Source organism: Centruroides vittatus, unplaced genomic scaffold, assembly GCF_030686945.1.
Source record: "Centruroides vittatus isolate TY-2023 unplaced genomic scaffold, ASM3068694v2 contig_1824, whole genome shotgun sequence".
Lineage (NCBI taxonomy): Eukaryota > Metazoa > Arthropoda > Arachnida > Scorpiones > Buthidae > Centruroides > Centruroides vittatus.
The window spans coordinates 2991319-3014012 of NW_027121123.1; the positions used below are offsets into that span (position 1 = coordinate 2991319).

The window sequence follows — 22694 nt, forward strand, 5'->3', positions numbered from 1 at the left end:
AAATTTATTAAATATATGTATTTGGCTTTATTGACAGTGTTTATGCAGCCACAAGGTGCAATTAATCGAGGAGTAAGATGGAGTGCAGTTCGAGGATTTATCGATCCTATCATAGGAAGGAAGAATTTTCGATTGATCACTTCAGCATTTGTAACTAAAGTATGCTAGAAATAGTTTTGAATGTCATTATTTAATACAAGTTATTTTAACATAAAATTTTTCACAAAATACAGAGGAAAAGATTTATCAATGTGATACCCCAACAATTTGATTTTTATTAAAACTATTACATATACCACATTCTTTCTTCCTTATTTCAATAACAATGATATTGTCTTTTTTGTAAACTGAGCCGTCAACAGTTTGTCTGTTATGATAGCAATCCATTTCAAAATGGCTTCTCTCGTTTTGATAAAGGAAGCCATTATTGATAAAATGATAACATTGCAACTTGAACACAAACTATATGGTGTATTTTCTCGGACACATGGCAAATTTCATCACTAAGTTTTCCTCAGTTGATACGTGTATTAAGTTTTGTACACGTTTCGAGCTGTTGACGCCTGGCTGAAGAGGGGCGTCAACAGCCCGAAACGTGTACAAAACTTAATACACGTATCAACTGAGGAAAACTTAGTGATGAAATTTGCCATGTGTCCGAGAAAATACACCATATAGTTTGTGTTCAAGTTGCAGAGTAAGCACCGGCACGGTTTCATAAACACTACAAAATGATAACATAATATTTCAATTTTCATAGGTTACTTATAGGAAAACTCAGATTATTTTTTGTTAAATTTATATACTCTTCGACTAAAAACCAATTGAAGAACTAGAAATTAAGAAAACGTCTATTTATAAATTGAAGATTATTATTGAATAATTAGTCTACCACATGATTTACTCGCAGATAATACTTTTATATTTTTATTTTCGAAAAGGAATAAATTAGAATAGAAGGTGGTTTAATTGATTTATGAAATAGAGGATTTTCTGAATAAGATCTCTATTTGCTAGAACGGAAACAACACCAGTATAATAAGTCCTATTAATATACAGATTCCAACGTAGACAATGATATAAAATAAAATATAATAAGGACATAGAGGCGAAAAAATTAGTAGAGATAAGTTTATTACAAAATGTATATGCAAATAACCAGTAAGATCTTCATTATTCCGATCCCACTTGAGATATGACACACAGCCCTTCTATCTCTCTTCCTCCTCGAACTTTATCCATAGAAATTTAATAGCAACAATGCCCCTTATATACAAGTTACTATGCCAAATTTCGTTTCTTAATATTTATTTCATTCTGAGATATTAAACGAAATGGATGCCAACACACAAGTAATTCCCCTTTTTTGACTTTTTTGGATTCATGAATTTCAAAACGTAAAGATTTGCAAAAAGCACGGAATGTAAAATTTGACAACATTACAAAGTTCCCATGTTTTATACATAACAGCTGGGAAAGTAACAAGGACCAATAAACTTCAAATGCTTATTAGTTGAATAATCATGTTTTTTCATTGCAGTGGATTAAATTTTCATTTAGAACATTTTAAATTATTAGTTAATATTTTAGTAACTTCATTATTTAGTATTTAGTAAGTAACTTTATAATTTAAGATAATTAAAATACTGATTTATAACTATTTTAGATATTAATTAACGAAGATAATAGAGCTTATGGTGTTTCATTCGATTACGATGGGGAAAAACTCACGGCATTTGCAAGAAAGGAAGTGATAATATGTGCAGGAACTTTGAATTCTCCTAAATTGCTTATGCTCTCGGGAATTGGACCGAAAGAACTTCTGCATAAGTTACATGTCAGTATCATTATTTATTGCATATTTCAATGTAAGGAAACTTTTATTAATGCGATATAAAAGTAAAGTGTTCATGATTTAGATGTTAATCTTTCCTAATTAGAATAATTTACGTATGTTAATGCTGACGAATGAATCTCAAATACCGTATAGTAGAGATAACAGAGACTTATCACTACTGAGGACATCAAAATGGCACTTGTATCACCACAATGCAACTTTATTATCGGTATGCATTTCGGTAAAAAAGACCTTCATCAGCCATACCTGAATATATCTATCCTTACCAAAAAGTTCCATTCAAGTTCCATTCAAAAACATGACATCATTAAAAAATTGAAATGAAATTCTAAACCTTTTATATTACTTGAACTGTTTATAATATAATAATTTTTTTCTTCAATTGTTGCGGACAACTATATATTCATATATGGATGATTACAGTATTTTGTAACGAAATACACACCAGTAATAAAGTTGTATTCTGATGATAGAAGTGACATTTTGAAGTCATCAGTAGCAATGTGATAAGTCTCTGTCATCTCTACTACATAGCACTTGAGATTCATTCATTAATATTAATTGAGAGAAGAATCTTGAGCTCTTATATACTATGTGTTTTACTATTAATGTATTATCACTATCATGTCTCTTTAAAACAAGTTGATTTACTTTTGTATATGTAATTCAACTCTCCCTTACAATAGGAGCATGCCAGGCAGTGCATTCAGAGGATTTTAGGATTTCATTCCCCAATTGGGAAGAAATAAACTATTTTAATTAAACAGAATATTGTATGTATTTAATCTATGTACTAGGTAAATCAGAATCTCATGTAGCCTTTTCATTCCACAAGTATTAAAAATAAATTAATTTTGTTAATGTAGATACGTTTTAAGTCATGCATGATGAATCAGATGAAACTTTCAGATTATTACTTGCTACTTCATCTGATTAGAACAGTTTCTCGTAGATGTGTTTCTTCAACGATGCGAATAAATAATAGTTACTAGATGCGAAATTTTGGCTGTATGACGGATGGCCCACAATCTTTCAAAGATGCGTTCAGAATTTTTATGTACAGTACGTAGCAAATCTATGTATCCACAGTCTACAAGCATTGTATTTATTTGTTTGAATCTCTGAAGAACACATCTCTAGAAAGAGATTTTCATCAGCTGATGAAATAATAAATGTATGAACAAATGCTTTAATGCATATTCATCATATTTTATAAAATAGATAGGATTAGAGTTTTCAAGAGAAACTGTTCTAATCAGATGAAGAAATAGCAAGTAATAATCTGAAGGTTCCATCTGATTCATCGTGCATGACTTCGTAACTTATTTTTCGAACAAACCAAGTATTATTATTATTTTCGGATGTATAAATGTACAGGAAAAATTAATCTATCGTAATTAAAATTATAAATGTAACACAAATAACTTATTTAAAAATGTTATTTATTAGATACCAATGAAAGCGGATCTTCCCGTTGGAAAGAATCTTCAAGATCATGCTTCAACTACAGCATTACAATTCTTTGTTGACTCTTACACGTTTTCGGAACATCGAACTACTAAAGAAGATTACCAAGAACTTCTAATTAACGGAACCGGTAATTAATTTTTAATGATTTTTTTTAAATAGTCGTTCTATTTAGGAAGATAAAAATGGATCTTTTTTATAATATAAAGTGACTTTAATAAATTATAAATATCACGAGACACAAAATATTTAAAATAAAAAATATTAAGTTTTTCTTTGTTAAAGCGTTTGGAATTTTTTTGGAGTATCAATTCCCGATTGGTTGAATTCGCAAATGCGAAATCTGCGGATATGGAAGGCTGACTAGAATTTCGTTCATTAAGTGTTATTAATAAAGTAAGCTGAAGGGAAAGTTGTACATGGCTAAGTTGAAGTATATTTCATATAATATATATATACATATAGGCTACAATTAATCTTAGCATCAATTCATAATGATTTTTAGAAGACATTCCTGCAGCCACTGTAAATCCAACCTAAATTCGTATTCAGTTTAGCAACATAATATAAGATTCTAGATATATCATAAATGTTCCTGAAAATATGATTTCGATTTAAGTTAAATTACATACAAAATAATTATTGTAAACATTTACAATAATTATTTTGTATGTAATTTTGTAACGAATTAAAGATACTTCACATTTCTGCTAATTTTATTTTAAAGGTCCTCTAACGACACTTGGAGGAGTCGAATCGAGTGGTTTTTATCAACACAGAATATAACAATAATAACAATTGGCCGGATGTAATTATATTTTGGATAACTTCTAGGATTCAAAATGCATTTTCAAACGCTAATGATGATGTATTGTTATTTCTATCGCTTCGTTGCTGAAAATAATTCAAATGCAATTTATCTTTTATTACTAATTACAATTATATTTATAGATACAGAAAATATACGATAAATTTCGAAATCAGGATGTCATTTCTTGTGTACCTTACGTTGCTCGGCCTAAAAGTCGAGGAGTTTTGACATTGAAATCCAATGATTCATATGAGAAACCTCTAATCGATTTCAATATCTTTTCTGATCCCTATGACTTGAAAGCTCTTGTGGAAGGTAATCCTTTTGGAAAATTATACTTAATTTAGTTAACTTCTTTTTGTAAAAGCCTTATTGCAATTAATAACTGGTAATTAATGTATATTATTCTCTGGCAATATTTTTTAGAAATTGTTCATTAAATATACTTTATATTACTTTTCAATATATATTTTTTTAGGTTTGAACCATTGTTTAAAAATGACGGCTACAACATCTATGAAGAAGTTTGGTATCAAACCTCTTCCATATATTATGCCTGGATGTGAACATTATAGACGATACAGCGATGATTATCTGTCTTGTATGGCTTCTGTTTTACCTCTTTCGGGACTCCATTTTGTTGGAACTTGCAAAATGGGTAGCTCCGATGATCCTACTTCAGTAGTTGATCCAGCTCTCAAGTTAGTGATCGTTTTTTACCATTATAACTATTCTGTATTTAATAGTTAAATTCTTAAAATTTTACAATTAGGTATCTACCATTTAATAGATTTACTTATAATACTTTAATAGATATTTTAAAATAATTACTTGGACTTCATTGTAAATATTAAGTTATGTTTGTTCATACACCGAAAAATTCCTCATAGACCTATTTCATTCCTAATAAATAAACAAAATCTTAATTGAATCTATTGCCTGATTTATTGAAAACAATTAACTCTGCTATATCATACAATAATGTTAACTCGGCGGTAGCTGCCCACTGTAACGACGAAGGCTGTCAGATTGTTAAGGATACTGTCCAAATCCTTAAAAAAGAGAAAAATACTTATAAAAGAAGATGGTATGAACACTTAGAAATAATTAAAAACAAAGATAATGTCATGAACAACAATTCCGACCAAAAATTACACAAATCGTGGTACGCATATTTTACCAGAGGGGCGTAGGGTGAGGGGAGAAGTGTGAAAACGGATAGGGGAGAGGGTGACGGCTATTCTGGAATGTACTCCGAATCATCATGTTACTCTATTCGTGTTACTGTGAATCTGCTCTTTATTTTGTCTTAAACAATGTATAATTTTTACCAACTTTACTGTTTTACCATCTCAATATTTATTATTGTATTATTGCAACAAAAAATTTTTGTTTTATCCCGTGTTTAATCTTTTAATGTTTGGTGTCCAAAACATCGAATCGACATGTTAAACGTAAGTCTACACCCTTTTCATTCCTGTCAATTACCCCCTTTTTAAAAAAATTGTTAACCCCTGTTAATTAATTTTGTAGCAAAAAGCTGATGAAGGACTCCACGTCCGAAATGCATTCTGCAAATAAAATAGTGTTTTTCTAAGTCTAATTTGATGTCCTGAGGTGGTATAATAAGTCTAGCGGTAAACTAAAGCCAATCTTAGTGCTCACAAGCTATTAAGAAGACTAGACAAGAAGCGTATCATAGTATTCATTGAAAACAATTTAATATAAGTTTTATTTTTGGAATGCAGTTTAATATCTAGATGTCTTAGTAAAGTCTACGCAAAGAATTTTTATTATTTTATATTTATTCATTTCTTCTAATTGGCACATCTCAAACAATAGAAATTAGTTTAATCAAATAGGCGTACATTGGTGCATGAGATATTCGTAAAACCACTGTTGTAAATGGTTTTATAAACATTTCCTTTTTATGTACATCGTTATAGTATATGGTGCCACAAGAGCATCAGTGGCTTCCTACACGATAGTACCACAAGGGCATAGAGATGCCACAAGAACATAGGATGCCATAGGAGCATCAGTCTAGGCGCCGTTTAACTGATGCTCCTGTGGCGCCTATAAATGTTTGCATCCTAGGCGACTGCCTATAGCTCGGGCCGGTCCTGGAAACAAGGCGCTTTCGTTTTATCAGAATAGTTTACCTTCTTACGTCATTTTTACGTCGTTCTTATGCTTTTTATAACGAGGGAGCATAAAATGACGTAAAATATATACAAAATTAAAATCCTATTATATATTATATAACACCATCTTATTCCTCACAGAGATTAGAAACGCATGTACTGTACCCACTAATTAAATAGCTTTCTTAAAACTAAAAATTAACTAAAAAACAACATGGCAACTAAGTTTGTTCTAAACTGATCCAATAATAGCAAAAATAAATTTGATATATTTTACTTTCCAATACGTGAAAAACGTTTTAAAATATACGGCTAATGAATTGGAAAAAAGCAGATTCAATACGAGTACGAGTAGAAAAAGCATGCTCTGTGTCATAAATATTCTAAATTTTTATTAAAATATTAATATAATTTTATTTATTTTTGTAAAAATGCGCATCTTAATTAAATACAGCAAAACCTCATTATTTCGAAACTCAAAGGACCAAAAAAAAAAAAAAAAAAAAAACCACGACTTCGAATTACTCGGGTTCGAATTATCCGAACTTTTTTCGAATTGTACTTTTTTATAATTCTTGAATAAAATTATGACATTGTCTTATATAATTTTACCCATTCGTTTACTAATGCTTTAATATTACGAGTTATTACTTAGTAATTTCAACTATTTAAAAAAAAATCGTCATTATCATCATCAGTATTAACCGTGGGCTCATTGCCCGTTGATGTCTGATGCTTTTTCCACTATTTCCTTCCATTTCTCTCTATCCATTGCCACGTTTCTCAATTCCTGTACATTTGATCCACACACTTCTTCACGTCAATCCATTCTCTGTATGATCTGCCTCTTTTGTTAGATCCATTCATAATACCATAGACAAGAGTCTTAAGTATATCAATGAAAACAAGAAAATGATTTTAATCTTGTAAAATTTTATATTTCTTTTGCTTTTTATTTTGAATTAAAATTAAATAATAATATTATACATTATAGTAGTTTCTAAATCTAGGTTGGGAGAAAGCATTTCTTGAGTATAGTGTAGACTCAATTGGATTTCATAACAATAAACATTGGAACACAATTTTGAAGGAAGTGCAAGTCCGAATTTCGAGATTCAAGGAGGCATCAATCACTAAAAAGATTAAGAAACTTTGTTATAGTATATTTTCGATATATAAAAAGCGATACCTTTAACATGCTTTAAGGTGACAAAATTTATTTAAAAGCTTCAAAAATGAAAATCAATCACATTTAAATTAATTAAATTTATGTATTAGTCAACACTCCCACACAACCACAGATATATATATGTATATATATATATATACCGGTCTTACGTCATCTTTACGTGTCTTAAAATTTTATCACCATTACCTACATTATTTTCATGCTTATTTTTGACCGGTATATATATACCGGTTCTACTTTAAGTATATATACACATAAGAAAATATTGTGGAATAAAATCTTATACATAGTTCTAATTGCAACAGTCCAATTTTACCAATTAAAATATATATTTTGTATTGGCAGGGTTAAAGGAATCCAGGGACTAAGAGTTGTGGACGCATCGATAATTCCTTCGTTGATTGGGGCCACGACAATGGCTCCTACTATGATGATAGCCGAGAAAGCAGCATACATGATACTTCACAATTTATAAAATTAGTACATATATATATAAATTTTTTATGTTAATAAAATTTCAAAATAAAATACAGTCGTAAATTATTAAAATATTAATGAAATAGCGAGAAAATTGTTTTAACTTTAAGTAATAATGAATACTTTAGTCATTTTTTAAAATTACTAAATTATTCTTACTGCTAAAAGAGTAGAAAAACCTATTTAACTCTGGGGTTCGAGCATCGCCAGCGAGCTGTTACGTGAAGCTTTCCAGGATTCTTCACGTTTCTAATACCTAAATTACAGCTTACTTAATCACAGTGTTTTCAGAAAATCTAAAAAGAACCAAAAAATAAAGAGTATGATTAATTATAAATACAACTGATAGAAAAATCCGACAGGTCTTCCCCCTATAATGGAACTGTTGTCCGTAGCCATTTTTAAGCGGAATTTTTCCGAAAGTTTTGCGTTTTTCTCTTTTTTTGAGATTTTCTGGAAGAATTATGATTTTAAATAACTTCAGCAATGCAAGAAAATTATTATTTTTGATATCTATGAAATGAAAACGGATTTTAGACACGGCGTGGACATATCTTTTAATTATGAATTATTATAAAAAGGTAAAAATGGCTTAGTTTTGAGAATAGCGATGAGTTTTTAAAAACATTATAAATGGCAATAACGAATAAAATTTTTATGACGTTCGCTGGAGAAGTGACAACTAACTCCCCACCCTTTGAGTTCCGTACTTTAAAATTCAATAGCAACAATGCCCTTTACATATAAGTTACCTTGTCAAGTTTCCTTTCCTAATCATTACCTCATCTTCAGATATAACATTTATGTTATTTTCATGCTTCCAAATATCAAGGTGTTATTTAAATTTGAGAAAATTCAAATGCGATTTATCTTAGAATACATCGTTTTTACTGTACATTAAGAACTATTAAAATCAAAAAGCAATGTTTTATTTATATGTTAAGGGAATTATTAAAAAGATCTTATAATATTAATTAAATTACAGGATAAATGAATTTTAAATATAAACATTCAGAAATTAATTTTCTATAACACTGCCAGGAATATGTTATGAAGTCTTTTTGACGTTATATATAAATACTGTAATTAAAAAATCGTGGTTTTTTTCCTGCATGTATGGTTGTTAGTATGTGTGACGCACGATTTTGTTCACACTGTTTGAAACTTAATAACTCTTGTACTTATAGCCGAAATTTTTGAAATTTTGCGTGAAAGTTTGATTATTAAGGGTTTTGAGCTGTTAAATTTCGGTGATTATAGGTCAAGGGGGTGGGGACATAAAACTGATCTTGTGTATCTCCAGTAGGGTCGGACTTAATGACGATTTTACTCATTAACATTTAAAATTTTTACAAAACCCATCCTTATCTTGAAAATTAAGCGTTTGCCATTTTATAATAGTTAAAAATAAAATATCATAATGGCGCCAAACAGGCAGTTTTAATTGTTGCCGGGAAAGTTAAGCAACTTGTTGCTGGATGTTTTTTTATTCCTTCCATCCTATATCCTAGATATGAGCAAATCGCAGTTGCTAATCTTAATATGTTTCTATTTTCTGCCTCGTACTGTAAGGCATTCCTAATTAAGCTGATATGATTGAAGAACATAGGCGAATAGCTAATCTTCATAATTTTCTTTTTACCAAAGTTGCTTGAAGACGCTCTACTAAAATTTATCCTATTAAATTTTTGCAGAAAGAAGATTTAACGTTCATCCACCGTATAAACTAATCAGAAACTTCCTATAAAGCGCTGGAACCACGTACGACTAAATAGAAGACGTGTCACTGACGGTGGCCGGGTGGTGGCTTCTAGACAGCGCGTGCGACCTACATATCGTAACTGCTTTTTTTCGAACTTATCTTTTTTCGAACCTCTTTTTTCCATTTTATCGATGTGGATTTCTCCGACTAGCTAACGTATGAGATGAAGTAATGAATAGATTTTTGAAAAGTTAATTTTAAAAAAAATCTATTATAGGCGAATTCTATTTAAAAAATTATAACCTTTGCGGAAAAATTTTAAAAAAGTGAAAAGAGTATTATTTGTAATAGAAAAGAAAACAGATGGATTATAGGTGCGAAATATCGTAATTTAAAAAAATCCTTAGTAAACGCTTATCAACCATTCGGGAAAGGATTTCTCGGTAGCTTATTTACCCATTGAATTAAGCGTTTTCGAGTTTCTCGACAATACCCAGAGGTTTACATTGATGTAATGATTCGCGTAATATTAATACTACAAATACACGTAATACTACAATAGACACGTGTAGTATTACACATCGATAGTTTGTGTGAATAGTTTATTATGGGTCATCGATAAACCCATGCACTAAATTTTGACTTTTAGCTTAATGTCCGTAACTCGAAGTTCGAATTCTTTCTCCACCGATTCGAGTAAACCAAATTCAACTGTATTATTTACACAAAATTAATTACTACAATAAGTAAATTCTATTAATTCCACTAACCAATCCTACACTCTTAAAAGTCTTAGTTGATTTTCTATTAGATGCCATTCTGTAGATGAATGGACTTGCAGTTGTCTAAATATATTATTGTTTACTAAATTAACCCATTTTTCAGTAACTGACAATTTGCTTAGATTTATCTGCATTTTACATTTTGTAAAACTTCATTCAATAAATTAATCTTATTAGAATAACCCAAATAATATATATTTTTCCCTGGATTTTTTATCTTTGGTTTAATATTTTCCGGCTTAATTATCAAAGTTAAATGTCTGATATTGCATGAACTAACTTATAAAGATGTTAATGTATGAGAAATTAATTATTTGTTTACATAATACAGTTTATTTGATGTTTTGTTGTTTTTAATAATAATAATAATGTATCGCAATATACATTAATAAAATGTATAAAATGTGTGACGATAATATAAAAAATACTCGAGACTCGTGCGTAATTCGTGTCATTATCCTTCATTTTCTATATCAGGAAACTTTTAGGAAGGGAGAAAAAATGCTGTATTCATCAATTTTTATCTACATTGGTTGTCAGTTTTCGAAAGAAAGCGGATATTCGAGAACGAAATAAAACTGAGTGCAACACGTGCCAGAAAGGTTCAACGACTTGTCGATTTATGCGTAGATTTTTCTACGCATTAACCGAAAAACGAAGAAATTTGCAAACTGATTATCAGCAAATAATATCAGGGTCATTCGGAGAGCAAAACTGAATCATAAGTCTGCTTTTACAGGGATTACGTACGCTCAATTATACATACTATATTATGATGAGTCGTGTGGCATTCAACAAGGCGAAAGACTTTTCGCTCCTATGACACCTCGACGGAAACATCTGCTAAAACGTTATATCGTCAGGCAAATTTTTTTTTTTTTTGGTCACTATGGACAAAATGTTTATGAGCTACTTTAACCCGATTTGGATTTGTCTTTATTACGTTAAACAAAAACCATACATAACGATGTTAAATTGAAACAGTCGGAGAAGTTCTGGATGCTTATGGAAAAAATCTATGTTGTGGAAGATAGTAAAAGCTTTCGGAAAGAGACTAGAGGTCTATATTAATTCTACCTTTCTCATCTTATTGCACCTTTTCCCATTTTTTGCTTTCACTTTATTTTCAAGCGACGACAGGGAAGACTAAGGAAAACTAAGAACAGCAGCTCCGTAAACAAACTACGTAGAACACGTCTGTTGAATAGAATAAAAATCCCTTTGACAAGATATCTGTTAATGTACTTCTGGCAGTGTGATGACGATGTTTGTTGATCATAGATCGAAAACATGCTTCACATGTTCCATCCATTAATCTTTTTGCCATAAAATCGCCCAGAAAATATATAATACATTTCTTGTCTTCAGTAGAAGTAATCAAGTCATGAAGATGCCCTTGTTCAATTTATTCTGGAGTGTCCAAAACAGTGGCTTCTCCAGCTCATGGCACATGATTTTAAAACTTTCAATTTCAATGTCAGTCATGAATTTTGTAGAACTCAACTGAAGCTCGCTTCAGTTGAGTTCTACGTGGCTTATCCAACGAATATACAGACATTTATCTGTACAGAAAGAAAAGTTGCAAAGAAGTTGTGGGATGCGTGTTCTCTCCACTGATTTGTCGAATCATATTGAAAAATCGCTGCAAACTAACATATAATCATGCATGGTAACCAAACAAAACATTTAATGCCATAGTTAATTTCATTATTAATTGGTCTACCATTAAAGAACTATAGGGCTACAATTAAGCAGACAGCATACTGTATAATATTTTTCTAGGTTGTCGAAGAATATTTGGTGAAGATAGGTTAAAGGTTATAGAACCCTCTGCGTAACAAACAAATCTATATAGATACATACATATTTTGATATTTATATAATATAGACAAATATTCTAAACATAACATTTTTCTTAGATTAAAACCTCAAAATGTCATACAGACTAAATAAAATAAACAAAATGTTGAAAGTAAGTGATACACAGTCCATACAGTTAACAATTCGGCGATAGTTATATTAATTTTTTAGGGATTGAGTCTGTAAGACTTAGTTTGCGTAAACGGCTGCGGCTAAAAATAGGGTCCGGTAGCAAATTAAAGATCTTACTCTGTAGATGATGCCGCTGAAGAGAGTTTTGTGAAAGGTGAAGTGGTTCAGAAGTGGCGGAATGAAAAAGATACAAAGTTAATTCTACAGAAAGGCAAGAGCACTTGCCCCGTTAAAATTGATATGTGAAATTAGTAAAATCTCGTCATTATGCGTTACTGTATCGGAAACAAAAGGAAATGAGCACAATGGATTGATCGTGGGTTGGCATCTCGCTAATAGACCGGCCACGTGAAACTTTTCAGATTTCTTCGTGTGTCTAACACGTAAACAGTGGCCAGTTTCTAATAGAAAATCCTCACCCTGGCATTTTCCTTGACACATCGCTCTTGTGTCATCAATCCAGCTTGTGAAATGTCTCTCTTGATCATCCAACAATAGTTACCTGGATGATTGCAGGGATAAGATCTTCCCTCGATCCGGTTAAAGTAAAAACCCGCGTGCTCTTTATGCAGCGACTTAAACCTCGTTACTCCTGCCTTCACATGTCGATAAACCAAATGGCTGAATTTTTTTGATAAGTCATACAAAAATCACGACGAACGTGACGTAGAAAAAAAGTGTGAAACGTCAGGGGAAAGGGAAAGGGAAAGGGTGTTTTCTCCGAATCAATTAGAATACATTCGAATGAAAAGGATAAATATTTAAATAAAATTTATAGATCAGAAAAAAATGATATCTTATATTTTATCAAAAATAAAATTTTAAAAATATAATTTGTAAACCGGTAACAATAGATTAGTGTCTTGATTTTGTTTTTATTCATATTTTGAACGCACAAAAGAAAGTAATTTGCTCTAAACTATAAAAAATAACAATTTAATCAGTTTTAATTTAATAAATAGAGGACGAATTTTATTCTTCTCGAAATTCGGTTCGGTGCCTTCTTTTACTAATTTATTTGTAACTGTATTCATTTATATTTGTAATTGTTTTTAACTGTTTTGTTAAGTTATTGTTAACCGTCTTTCAGATACTTGGAAAAGGCCAACGGCCATAGCATCTTAAAATAAAATAAAAACAATTCTCTGTACTCGACCGACTTCGACAAAAAGCGACACAATTAAGTCTCGGAGTTAATTTATAATCACACTTCAATAAAATTATAAGTAATAAAATCAACATTAGTTTTTAAACTGCCATACCAAAAATCGGCGTAGGAATTTTCTGACCCCTATTTTGGATTTACTATAATGTCTATATAGCCCCTGTCCAGCTGTATTAAGGGACGGAAAGAAGTAAGAAAAGAGTAAGAAAATTTTCTCATTGTCATGTTTCGAGTGGATATACAAAATAGCACAGTATTCGTTTCTACTTTTTATAGTACGGTTTAAAATAAAAATACGTTGGCAGGGGAACAAAAATATTGAGAGAATATGTCCCCTCTGTCTCTTACGAATTGACGCCCATGGTTAAACCGTAAAACAATAAAATGCCCAAGGCATTCGACTAGTGCAATGTTCTCCCGATCTTCTTTGACTACAATAAGAGTTTAATGACTTGAAACCGTGTCGCGCTTGATTCTTGTTGACTATGAACACAATACAGTGCTTACGACGATCACTTGGCTTTTCAGGGAGAAGAAATCCAAGTGATCGTCGTAAACATAACAGGGAGAAGAAAAGCCAAGTGATCGTCGTAAGCACTATATTGTGTTCATAGTCAACTACAATAAGAGTGTTTCGAGGCAAGTTTTTAATAATTTAATGAACGTTTTCTACAATATTTGTATTTTATACCCCAAGAATGAATTTGAGAAGGAATTAATTAAATGGTTTTGATGCTAAACGTGAGAACCATACTAAGAGTAATTTAAGAAATATCACATTTAAATCATTAAAATGTGATTCTTCTTTGTGTGGCTTAAATTCTTCTTTGTGTGGCTTATCGCTTTCTGCGCCCAAGTCATTTCTAGATCCAAAAATCAAGCGGGTGTTTTTATACATTATTTCAGATTCAGTTTATTTATAACAGATGAAAGTCTGTCCAGAATTTCTCAATCTGTTTTCGTTTGAAGAGAACATTATATTTATAGATATGAGATGCATCGTGCGGTACTTACTATTTTTCAGGTTTGTAGACAGCATTCTAACTGTTCAGCCTTAAGAGACGAAATCCTTAAGCATTGCAGTTCTTTTGGATTAGGATATTTATTTCCAACTCTAATATTTCATCTTCACTTCTATTTTTCAATTAATTAATTAACGTTTCTACTTTGCAATTTGTAAATTTTGGTCGTGTGACTTTCTTCTCTTGCATCTTGAATTTATCGTAAACAGAATTTGAAACCTCTCTTGTAATTAGACGATGTTATCTCGAAAGCCTTATTCCTATTGGTTTAAATATTAGGGGACCAAATATAATATTGACTCTGCGGAATAGCGTTTGCTATAACCTCACTATTTATATATGTGGCCCGTTGTCTTCGTTATAAAATGATATATTCGGTTGTTCTAATACATTTTCTGCCTTGTAGGCACTAAGAGACCTTTTTAGGTATTTTAATCTTTTTAAATCAATTATTCACCTTTTGTACATAACACTTTATATTATGTTATATTATATTTTAAATCAGGCCAAGAAGTCGATTGCCGCGACATTTTTAGTCTAGTGTAAATAATACTGTCCGTCAAAAACGAGAAAAACATTTGTAAGTTCTATAGAAATATAAATGTTATATTTTTACCACGAAATATCTTAATTATGTGTATTGTGCTCTATAAGGTAAGGAGTAATTGTCTTCGTTTCTTATTGTAGCGCAGCAAAAGGAACAAACTACGGTCGTCCGCAGAAGAGAGGAGGAAATGGGGCACTCGTCTAAGAGATCGAGTAAAACATTCTAAAAATTATAATCGTAAAAGTGCTTGAGATATGTTTTGTAAATGACGAATGTTGCTATTTAGTTTATGAGTTAGTATATTTACCAAACACAGCTTAATCTGGAACTTCAATTAACGTGCAATAAATAGCCTAAATATAGCCTAAATATAGGCTAAATATAGGCTATTTATCCAGCAACATAATTATACCGGAAAAAACTTAGAATGAAAATATAGAGGTAGATCATCGGTACTTTTGACTGATAGAAGTCGATTATAACGAACTATATTATTAAAAACCGGCTCGGCCTGTTTAAAGTGCAACATGATCTACGTGTATCAGTCAGATGTACCCATGATCTACCTTTATATTTTTATTCTTCGTAAGTTTATTACCTCATTCCTGTAAAATGATAGAAATGTTTGTATTTTTTTCAAAGTAATATCAATAAAGATTTGAAGTGCTCAATTAAGTAAGCTCAGAAGAATTTCAAATATTTCTTAACGATGAGGTTTTTTTCTCCTTTATCCTAGTTCTGAAACGAATCTTTATTTTTTCTATTTTCTCTCTACATATCTATGTGTAGATTATTATTATTATCTATTTAATTAACTACTATATATATAGAAAATGTAATGACCTGTTTCACAACATTAAAAACTTGGTAGAGGAAAAAGTAGAACTCCAATTATATATTTAAAATTATTTCGGATCATTATTGCATCATTAACAGGAATTATCAGCAAAACTACTTCAATAGTCTCGCGTATTTCGTTTGATTAATCTTAACGTAAAATCGTCATGATTTATGTACTTTTTTTATTGTTTACATTTTTTCCTTTGTTAGAAGCAATTCATATTGAAGAGTATGATTTCATCGTTGGTAAGTGGTATTTTTCCACATGATTATTAAGCAACTTTAAATGTACATTTAGACATTACTATTTAAAATCGTAATATATAAAATTATATAAAAATTAATTAATATAAATCAATTTTATTTATTTTAAAGTCGGTTCTGGTGCGGCAGGATCAGTAATTGCTAACAGATTATCCAAAGATGCTTCCATCACAGTACTTTTGTTAGAAGCTGGAGAACGACCAACGTTGGGTAGTGAAATTTTAGGGTTATCCCTGGGCGAGATTCCACCAAGATTTTCCTGGAATTATACATCTGTACCCAGCAAAATATACGGACAAACGATAAAGAATAGGGTAAATTATTTTATAGTTTAATTAAATGTTGCGATATTTTTATATTTTAATCATAGTTTTTTTGTTGACTATGAACACAATATAGTGCTTACGACTATCACTTGGCTTTTCTTCTCCCTGTTATTTAGTTGATCAACTAAATAACAGGGAGAAGAAAAGCCAAGTGATCGTCGTAAGCACTATATTGTGTTCATAGTCAACAAGAATCAAGCGCGACACGGTTTCAAGTCATTAACATAGTTTTTTTTTTTAATATAATGTAGCAAATTTTAACAATGGCAGGTAAAGTTTTAGGAGGATCAACTAGTATAAATGCTGGTGTTTATACTAGAGGTAATAAACACGATTACGATAATTGGGCTCGAAATGGTGCTGTTGGTTGGGATTGGAAAAATGTTTTTCCTTATTTTGTAAAGATGGAAGACAATAGAGATATAGAATTTATTAAAAATGGTAAGATTTACAAAATATTATTTGTGTTTGATGGTTTAATATTTAGTAAAGATTTTACAGGTTATCATGGAGTTGGTGGAGAATTAGTTGTACAGTTTCCACCCTTTTATACATCTTTAACAAATGCATATATAGAAGCAGCAAATTCTTTAGGATATCCGTTCGGTGATTACAACGGAAAACATCAAACTGGTAACGAATTTTAAAAAATTTTTTATCTATAATAATATAACAGCATAATGGCAAATTTTTTATAGTGGAAAATTGAAATTTATTTATTTTTTATTCAGTTTTTACGCTACCGCAAGGTACGATAAATAAAGGATTAAGATGGACAGCAATTCGAGCATTTATCGATCCCATTATTGGTAGGAGAAATTTTCGCTTGATTACTTCAGCTCTAGTGACAAAAGTATGCTTTGAAAGGAAATTAACTTAAAATAATTTAAGATAGATACGAAATAATAACGTTGAAGTATTTCAGGTATTAATTGACGATAATAATAGAGCTTACGGCGTTTTATTCGATCACGAAGGAAAACAAATAAAAGCATTAGCCAGGAGAGAAGTGATTGTGAGTGCAGGAACATTCAATTCTCCCAAACTTCTTATGCTGTCAGGAATTGGACCAAAAGAAGTTTTAAATAAGTTAAACGTTAGTATGGGAAGCTAAATTTTATGTTATTTCTTGGCTTCGTAAATGTAAAAGTTCTATTTTTAATATTAACAAATCTATAGCTTAGCATTTAAATTGTAAATTTAGCAACATAATAGGAACAGACAATAAAATTAAATATTGAAATTTATCATATTTTAGATACCTGTGAAGGTAGATTTACCAGTAGGCCACAATCTTCATGACCATCCTTCAAATTTTGGTTTACGATTTCTGGCTGATACTTATACTCTTGTTGAACATCGCATTACTAAAGAAGATTACAACGAGATTCTAATTAATGGAACAGGTATTTTTTTTCTACACTATTGCTTCTTTATTGCAAAAGATGCCACCAGTGGCTGAAGGGATAAAACTGCTAAAATCTGGTAGTTGGTAGCGGATTCGAGCATGACAATAGGCTAGTCACGTGGAGTTTTCCGGGTATTCTTCATTTATTCAGACGTATCAGGTGATAGAATTATAACATCTAATGCAAGATTTAGCTGCCTAACACCAAAATAGGGGCCAATATCCTGTAGAAAGTCTTCCTTGGAAGCACTTCCACTTGGCTGTCGCCCATGTGTTGTGTTTTTCTATTCCATCAATATAATCCAACCCTTCATGTAAAATTATAAAGTTTTTTTTTTAATTTTGTTTTGGTAATTATTGCAGTTACATTATTATTAACTCATAAGAATCGCTTTAATTTGAAATCGTTACAATGGAATTAAGTGGCATTAATTAACTGAAAGTTCTGTGGCAATGAGGATCATAGATTTTCACCTGAATGAAATCGTACCTGTCCGACTTTCAAACACTTCGGGATTTTGAACGTCAAAATATCGGTTTTGTAGGATTTGATCAGCATTATATATTGGAAAATCCAGCAGAGAGTTTTGTAACCTACCGAGCAAAATAATTAAAATTGTCTGTGGTGCCATCTTTTAGGAAATTTTATTTAAAATTTTTTATATTGTTAATTATTATAAAATGGCAAAGAGCTGGATTACAAGGGCAGAGATGAGTTATATAAAATTAGTAAACACTAACAACGAATAAAATCTCCATTAAGTCTGACCATGACACATTATTCCCTCTGTCTCCTCTTTGACATTTAACCACCGAAATTTAATAGCATTAATGCACTCAATGCACTCAACAAGCAATCCTTCTTGCAAAATTTCAGAAATTATCGTTAAAAGGCACAGAAGTTATTAAACTTCAAAGTAGGTAAACAAAATAATGTCCCCCTACACACACACAAAGAATGACATCCATGCATACGTAAAAATACCCCAACATTTTTGCATTTCTTGACGTTTCAAGATGCCCTGAATCCAAAAATATATAAATCTAGGGGTACCATTTTTTGACCGCTCGCTATATTTTCCCTGTATTACTTTTCGCCGGAAAAGTAATATAGCCGATTACCAGACCTTTTTAGGTTGTATACTTTATTTGCAGGACGAAAATCTCAAATTATTACTCATTTTACTCGTAGAAATGACGTTGAAGTATCAAGAAAAGTATAATATTTAAATATGGAATTTCATATTGCATCTCAATGTAAATTTCATAATATACAGTACATGATTATATTTATGTAAATTATAACTTTACTGTATATATCACATTATGACTACACAACTGAATATATAACGTCATAAGGATACAGAGAAGGTCCCAAAATTATCATAAATAGGGAAATGCAAATGTGATTTGACGATAGTTGCTGTATTAAGGTAAAATTATTTTTAAAAATTAATAATTTAACAAATTATCTCACTTAGGTCCTCTCACTAGTCTTGGAGCAACTGAACTTATCGGTTACGTATCTTCAAAATATAACGAGCAACCTGACTGGCCAGACTTGGAAATACTTTGGGCTACTTCAGGAAGATCGGATTATCTGTTAAATGCCAATGAGGAGGTTTGGTTTTATATTTTATTTCTTAATTGTAATAAAAATCTGTGTTGCTTATGTATTTATTTCTTTTGTTTGAAATTTTCAGTTGCAGAAACTAATTGATCAATTCAAAAATCAGGATCTCCTTAATTGTAATCCTGTAATGACTCACACCAAAAGTAGAGGAATATTGACATTAAAATCAAATAATCCCTATGACGATCCCATAATCGATATGAACATGTTTTCTCATCCTGATGATTTACGTGTTTTAGTGGAAGGTTAGTCCTTAAAATCATCAATAGCCACAGATTTACCTTTACATCCTTTACATTATAATATATTTAAGAAATACTTGATAGCGAATAATGCTAATTAAAAAATTAGGTATTTGGAATATCTATCAACTGTACGAGACAGAAATATAATTAATTTATTCAAACTGTTATTCTTTAGCAATAGCCTAAAATTTTCTTACGGAAAGACAAGAATCTCATAAATATAACATAAGAGAGATTCAAAATTATTCAAACTTTTATGAATAATCTTGAACTATTTAACACCAAATTTATAAATATTTGTTTATCTGATATTGTATTCTGTACGTGCCTTCGTGCCCTCAATCAACTATTAATTAATGTTCGGTAAAAATTTACCGAACATTAATTAATAGTTGATTGAGGGTTCCCGCCTCGCCAGCGTGCTGGCCATGTGAAGTTTCTCTCCTTCTACGTGTTTAACATATAAATAGGGGCAAGTTTGCCTGTAGAAAGTCCATCTCCGGAAGCACTTCCATTTGTCAGATCGCTCGAAGTTTGGATTGCATTATTCACTAATTCAATCTAAAGCAATATCTGTGGTTGCAACCGTGTGCGAAACTCTTCTATTGGCGGAACGCGATTTTCTATATCAACCACGATCGAATTCAGGTTTTTCTGTATAATTACAATAATGATCACCAAATGCTTTGATTAATAGAAATTTTCTTCTCTATAGGCATGAAGTTTTGTTTAAAAATGGCTTTTTCGGAACCATTGAAAAAATTTGGTGTAAGGCCTCTACCGTATGCTATACCAGGATGCGAACATTATGAACAATTCAGCGATGAATATTTGACTTGTATGGCTCTGGTTTATCCTTCCACCCTTTATCATTACGCTGGAACTTGCAAGATGGGTCATCCTAATGATCCTACAACAGTAGTAGATCCAACTCTTAAGTGAGTATTCTTAAAATTATATTTTAATCTATTAACTTTTTTAGTGGTATGTACAGTACCTACTGACATTCATGTAATCCTTCTCACTAGACTTTATAGACTAAATCATTAGAATTAATAATTTAATGCTAGAATGAAAATAAACATATGTATAGAATTCTTTCTAATTATAACTGATCTCATCTTGTTTTCTTTAATTAGAGTTAAAGGAATTCATGGCTTAAGAGTGGCAGATGCATCAATCATTCCAATGTTGATGGTTGCACATAGCATGGCGCCAACCCTGATGATTGGTGAAAAAGCGGCAGATATAATACTTCATAATTTTTGATAATAAAAATAATATTTTTATATATTCATAAAGTTAGAAGAAGACATTATTTTAATTTTTAAAATTAAAACACTTCATAACAATCAAAATACAGGGTATTTCAGAAATGTGTGTTAAAAATAGAGGGGGTTGTAGACAGCTTAATTTTGTGTCGAAAACTCTAGTGCCATGTTTTGATTTCACAGGTTTTTTTTAAGTTATAAGCAATTAAAAAGTCGTGATTCAATTTCCTGTTAAGCGAAAACAACGTGACGTATGAAAATATCTGTTGGTAATTGCATATTAGTTTGATATTTTTCATTTGTTATCTGCAATATTAATTTATTACTTAAATTTTGACACTTTAGACATGTTTCATTTTCATTTTTTTACACCATTTGGCCCTTCAGTAATATCTATAAAAGCATTGATAGCATACTAACAAAATAATGTATCCTTTATTTCCCTTATACCCATTACAGCCTGTATTGATACTAAAAAAAAAATCAAATTTTAAGTTATAAACTAATATTGCAGATAATAAATGAAGGATATCAAACTAACATGTAATCAAGTAGCTGATATTTTGCAAAGAGGATGGATTATTAGGGCGATTGATGATATTTAATTTTGGAGGTTAAAAGTAGAGGGAGTGGGGGATAATGAGGGTCGTGTGTATCTTCAGTAGGGCCGGACTTAATGACGATTTTACTTGTTATTAGCATTTACAATTTTTTTTATAATACTTATTCCTACCTTTAAAATTAAGCGTTTCGCCGTTTTCTAATAGTTAAAAATATAACAATTCTTTTTTTTTTTTTTTAATAAAATACGAAAACAGATGGCAAACTTTTAAATGTTGCCGGAAAAGTTGAGCAACTCGTTGCTGGTTTATTAACTTTGTTAATAGTAAAGTGCTACTAAGAATTCGAACGTTAATCCGGACAGTCAAATTAATAGAGTAACCGTTGAAGGAGGGTGGAAAGTTTGTTCAACAGAAATTATTCTAAATGAAAGAATATTAAATAAACTTTCTTATTTATATAAAACACGTGAATAAAAAATTAATTTAAGTGTTCGCATCATTTTCCTGCATTTTTATTTCACGTATACAAATTTACGAATGAGTAGAATTTTTTCGAAAATAAATTTACGTTCATTTAATTCAAAAATATTTAATTACTCATAATTAAACTCGTAAATTAAGAAAGTAGATACATTATCGAGAGACAGCTCAAAAATGCTAATTTTTATTCTTACTTTTTCACAATAATTACCGTAATTAAACTCGTGTTATTTGATATTTTTCCTAGTTACTATCATTAAATCTGATTGACACAGATTCGAAATACATATAAATAATTTCGATCTGAAGAGGAAAATCTATAAATCTAATTTTAAACGCTTTGAATTTTTTCCTAATTCCTTGTTTTATTAATATTCTGTGGTTCATTTACATATTTACATGTAATAATTTATTTTGTTTAAACATTTACACATTATTTAAATATTTATCTGGTGATTTTTCTGCTCTATAAATCAGGAAGATAAATTAATAATAATAGAAATATTGA

The 22694-nt window shown here is 30.6% G+C and overlaps 1 protein-coding gene across 1 annotated transcript; it reads left to right on the forward strand.

Moving 5' to 3' along the window:
- Nucleotides 1–15683: 15683 nt before the first annotated feature.
- Nucleotides 15684–21141, forward strand: LOC136969895 (glucose dehydrogenase [FAD, quinone]-like). The gene is made up of 12 exons (XM_067264202.1): nt 15684–15741; nt 16207–16242; nt 16372–16574; nt 16838–17027; nt 17088–17219; nt 17318–17439; nt 17512–17682; nt 17845–17992; nt 19476–19615; nt 19698–19872; nt 20588–20810; nt 21012–21141. Exons 1-12 carry the CDS (start codon nt 15684–15686, stop codon nt 21139–21141), a joined length of 1728 nt encoding a protein of 575 aa, XP_067120303.1.
- Nucleotides 21142–22694: the final 1553 nt, after the last annotated feature.